The sequence below is a fragment of the Ipomoea triloba genome, chromosome 7, assembly GCF_003576645.1.
Source record: "Ipomoea triloba cultivar NCNSP0323 chromosome 7, ASM357664v1".
In the NCBI taxonomy this organism is placed as follows: Eukaryota; Viridiplantae; Streptophyta; class Magnoliopsida; order Solanales; family Convolvulaceae; genus Ipomoea; species Ipomoea triloba.
The window spans coordinates 21,067,049-21,072,574 of record NC_044922.1 but is presented as its reverse complement, the minus strand read 5'-3'; the positions used below and the strand labels follow the sequence as shown (position 1 = coordinate 21,072,574).

General features: G+C 37.2%; 1 protein-coding gene across 1 annotated transcript; it reads left to right on the top strand.

Annotated features, from left to right (window-relative positions):
* Window positions 1–319: 319 nt before the first annotated feature.
* Window positions 320–3,225, top strand: LOC116026083 (probable protein phosphatase 2C 25). Its single transcript, XM_031267530.1, has 4 exons — window positions 320–839; window positions 1,459–1,800; window positions 2,367–2,549; window positions 2,830–3,225. Exons 1-4 carry the CDS (start codon window positions 369–371, stop codon window positions 2,983–2,985), a joined length of 1,152 nt encoding a protein of 383 aa, XP_031123390.1. The 5' UTR covers window positions 320–368; the 3' UTR covers window positions 2,986–3,225.
* Window positions 3,226–5,526: the final 2,301 nt, after the last annotated feature.

Here is a 5,526-nt window from a genome sequence, read left to right as displayed (position 1 = left end):
ATGCTTGACGAAAATAAATTAACGGTAAGTGGATCAGGGTGCCACATGAACAATCAGATATAGTTCATGGTGTGGGATTATATTTTAGCCATAAAAAAATAATACAATATGTAACCCAAACATGGGGTCATGGCCATGGGGGTAGTATAGACAATGTAGTGACCAAATTTCATGTAAAATGCAGGGAAAGATGTAGCTGACAAAACACGGGGCAGGGCGGAACGTGGCGTATGGCCCACTTTGACTCCAGCGAGAAAATTACCCCTTCTTTTCTTCCTATAAATAGCTCCCCTTTTTCTCCTTCCCCAATAAATCATCCAAAAACAAACCTAAATTGATCTCTTATCTGAAATTCGAACGTTAGAGAGATGTCTTGTACCGTTGCGATCAGTTCACCCGTCTTTTCTTCTTCTCCGTCGAGACTTTCCGTTTCCTCGTCTCTCCTCTGCAAAGCCGCCGCGGCGGAGGCCCTAACCCTAACCCGAACTCTCTCTCCTTCCTCAGCCGCCGCACCTTCTTCTTCTTCTCCGTTGTCGCCGTTACGCGTTCACCGCCTCTCGAAGCCGCCGCCCAGTGGACTAATCCAAACTTGTTCTGATTGTTCGCCTTCGTCTTCGTCCTCCACTTCGCCCACGGATTTAAAGCGCAAGCGGCCGGCGAGGTTGAATATTCCAATTGTTCCGATGAGCTTCGGGCCGGCTACGCCATCCTCTGTTATGGAAGATCTGGTGGAGTTTGAGGGAGATGGCTACTCGGTGTGTTGTAAGCGTGGCAGGAGAGGCGGGGCTATGGAAGATCGCCACTCGGCTATGCTCAACCTTCATGGAGATCCTAAACAGGTACATATATATATTTTTGTTTAATCTGATCAATGTTTATCATGATTGAAAAAATCCCTACGGGCTCGGGGAGCGCCTAGCGCCTAGTACACCTGACCGGGATTAATCGATCGTATATTTTTTATTTTTATTTTTTAAATATTTGTTTAAGTATTTTTTATTTTTAAAAACTAATAATTATAAATTATATAATACTTTAATAGTTAATACTAAAATATTAAATATTAACCTAAAAAATATCTAAAGTTTTTACAATTTAAAATTATTTCGCTCTAAGGAATAACCTATTAAAAAAAAAGAACAATCAAGGTCTAGTCGGTCTAGTCGACGCCTAGGTGGTGGTTTGGCGGTCTAGGCGGAGCTTAGGCGGCCTAGGCGGTCGCCTAGCCGGCCAGCCGTCTAGACCACCATTTAATGTACGCTAGGCGGTAGACCAGCGCCTAGCCTAGGCGGGATTAATCGACGCCTAGCGCCTAGGCGAGATTAATCGATGTCTGGGCGGGATGTTTATATATATATACTTATTATGTGGAGAAATATTGAAACTGTTAATTGCGGATCGGAATAACAATGACATCTTGAATTGAAGTTTAACTAGATGGAGGTGGTGTTATTTCAGGGTATTTTTGGTGTGTTTGATGGGCACGGAGGAGCAAAAGCTGCGGAGTATGCAGCACAAAAGTTGAGTAAGAACATATTGGATGAGATAGAAAAGAGCGAGAATGAGGAGGAAATTAAGGAGGCGGTGAAGCATGGTTACCTGAAAACAGATAATGAATTTGTGGAACAAGATTTACGAGGTGGATGTTGCTGTGTTACAGCGTTGATGAGGAACGGCAACCTAGTGGTATCCAATGCCGGAGATTGTCGAGCTGTGTTGAGCAGAGGCGGAGTTGCGGAGGCACTCACTTCTGATCATCGCCCTTCAAGGCCTGATGAAAAGGCTCGAATTGAGGCATTGGTAATAATTAATTTGTTTATTTATTATATTATAGATCAAGGTTGAAAAAATTAGTGTCCCTCGGGCGCCCTCGGACGCTTAGGCGGGTATTAGTCAGCGGCTAGGCGCCCATGTATTTTTTATTTTTTAAAGACTAATAATTATAAATTATACAATACTTTAATAGTTAATATTAAAATATTAAATATTAACCTAAAAAATATCGAATCTGTACAATTTAGAGTTATTTCCTTCGAAACTATGTTGTTTTGAGAGAAATAACTCATTAAAGAAAAAAAAGAACAATAGTTAATCGGTAGACTATGCGGCCTAGTCGGTGCTCTTAGGAGGTATAGTTGGCGCCTAGAAGGCCTAGACGGTCAGGGCCTAAGCAGCGACCTCTGCTTAGGCGGCCTAGGCATCGCCTAGTCGGCCAGCCACCTAGACCACCATTTTAGGTGATAAGCTAAGCGGTCGACCGGCCCCTAGCGCCTAGGCGGGATTTCTGCAACACTGTTATAGATTATAGATTATAGATATAGCTAGCGCAGAATGCAGTGGGTGATGAGCCTTTTAATTTGGTGTAGGGTGGTTATGTAGACTGTTGTCGCAGTGGAGTTTGGAGAATCCAAGGATCTCTGGCAGTCTCCAGAGGAATCGGAGACCGGTCTCTCAAACAATGGATAACCGCGGAACCAGAAACAAGGATCCTCACCCTTGATTCTCAACAGGACTTCTTGATCCTTGCATCTGATGGCTTATGGGATAAGGTAATTTTAGTATTTCGTCTCATCTATCTCTTACTTTAATTAAAGCATGTTGGACTGCACATATTACATTTATGCCACGTGAAAGTCTCTTTTTAAGGGTGACGCGGAGATTCAAACACATCACTTTTTGCATGATTTGATACCAAATTAAAGTATGTGTCTCATTTCAACTAAAAGCCTAAGCTGATAGTTGGACTGCACATATTACATTTATGCTCACAACTTTAAACCAAGCATTCAATGTTATGTTTATTGATTGATTTGTTGTTTACGTTTACAGGTCAGTACACAGGAAGCAGTTGATGTTGCCCGAGCTTTCTGCGTCGATAAGTCTCAACTCTTGTCGGGCTGCAAGAAACTCATTGATCTTTCTGTTTCCCGAGGTTCCATTGATGACGTCAGTGTGATGCTAATTCCATTGGCCAAATTTTCTTGATGACAGACAAACACAACATACATCAAAATTTAACATGGACGACGATGATTCAACGCTTAGTTTTGGCTTGGCTTCTCATTTCATCATTCTTTACAAATTCTTTTATTTATTATGTAAATTGACTAGCCACTAGATCGAGCACAGCGTCTTCATTCTTGTACTTTTATATATTTAGATTAACTTCCTTTTACACACTAATTAATTCACTTTTTAATTCATCAGATACTGAAATTATGTGCATGCCTTTTGATTATGAATTCTACAATATTTTTTTTATTTATTTATAAAATTTAAGAATATTGGCCATTGAACATAACGTGAAAGTGTAACTAGGTCACTGAACAAAAAAAAGTGCAATTAAGCCACTAAACACTCGAAATGTATGTCATTTCACCTGATAGCAGGTTACCATCCATTTTATCAGGTTATTTGCTTATGTGGACGGTGAATTGATATTTTAAAATAATTTTTAATAATAAAATATGAAATAAGGGTCAAATAGGCCACTGAACTACATACCAAACTACAATTAGACCATCGAACTAAAAAATAATGCAATTGGGTCCTTGAACTACACAAATTCATGCAATTTAACCCAAAATGACCTGTTTTACCTGATGTGCCGGTTACCAATTTTAAAAAATAATATTTTAAAATAATTTTAAATAAAATAATTAATTAAAATTTTTTTTTTTTTTAAACAAGAACTGTCGCCCGGAGACGCATCATCTCCCGCCGGCATGCCATGCGGCATAGCGAGAAGACTTATCTAGGATGGCAGGGATGTCATTCCAATTGATCTTAGGCATCTGGGGTTTAACAGAAGTGTGCCTGTGTGGACTCAATGCACAGCAAGGCCGCGGTGCCCTCGGCGGCGTTGCGGAAATAGAATAGGCCGGCCACTATGGCGAGGAGGAGCACAATGGTGAGGAGCTTGTACAGATTCTCCGAAACCAACCGTTTCGATCTTGGACTAACATTTCAGTGCCTCCTCAAAAGGCTCAAATCCACCAACGCAAAATCAAAACACAAACAAAGCAGATGAAGACCGGCCGGAAGTTTGTTTGTTTGTTTGTTTTTTTTTTTTTTTTTTTTAATAAATTAATTTGTATTGCAAATTGGGCAAATATTTTGATATTTATATAAAGGGAAAATTGTAATTTATGCCCCTCCATAATATGTCAATTATCAATGTCACCCCTAAATTTTAATGGTGGAAATATTGCCCCTCAATTGTCAAAAATGGTACATATATTGCCCCTCCGGTGGTGTAAATATTGCCCCTCTTGTCGGTACGGGAGGGGTAATATATGTACCGTTTTTAAAAATTGAGGGGCAACATTTACACCACTAATAATTCAGGGGTGACATTGATAATTGGCATATTATGGAGGGGCAAAAATTACAATTTTCCCTTTATATAATAGCTTTGTGTAAAGGGGCTAAGGAGAGCAGAAAACCTGAAGTACTGAATTTCACATTTCTCAGATGTTTGGATCTGACTATCAGTACAAAAATGCATAGTGAGTAAGTAGTAAATCTAGAATTCACAGCTTTCTAAATTTAAAGGTTTGTGAATTCTGTGTGAGTTTACATGCTGGGCTTGTTCTTCAAATGAACACAAACTATCTGCTTGAGATTTGGCATATCCATAAAACAATGGAGGAGTTACAGTTCCAATCTTAGTGTATCATGAGATATACATATTTTGTGAATAGTTGCAATTGTGTTTGTTATAGACATTGGGCTTATGAGTCTTGATATTGGAAAGAATTTGACCTTATAACAACAATTTTAGAGATGGTTATGGTTATTAAATCTCAATGAAGCCAGATTTTCTATTTGTAGTATACAAAACTGAAATAAATAGACCTAGTATTCAAAATTTAAGATTCTAATATAGTTTTATTTTTTTTACATTTTATATTATATGAAGAAATAAAATTAAAAAAACAAACAAAAAAATTTCAACAAAATAAAGTGAAAGACTTTGATATATAGAGACAAAATTTCAACTTAATAAGTCTCAATATCCTTAATTTGGATTTATGACCAAGCCTTAAATTAAAATAGGTAGAAGTTCAAGGTAAGAATTATTTATTTTAAAGAAGCGTTAGGTGAAAAATAGGATGTAATCTCATCCATTGATTCAGTGCAGATCAACTTTCAAAATGAAGCAATTTAAAAAAATTAATGAGTAGCAATTTAAAAAAAAATTAATGAGGTGGGCACTGGGAGGCACAACAATATGCTCTGGAGGCATTACAATATGCATTTGAAGGCAGAAATTTGCACTGGATGCCACAAAATATGTAAACACTATTGAAATGATTAAATTTAATACATAATCTTCAACGCAATTCATATAAGATCACAATATTCAACTAAAATTTGTAATTAGTGATTCATTTAAGATCAAATGCTCTTTAAATAAATAAATACATAAATAAGTAAATGTATATATATATAAAAAATATGTATAAATAAATACGTAGTAAATATATATATATATATATATATATATATATATATATATATATA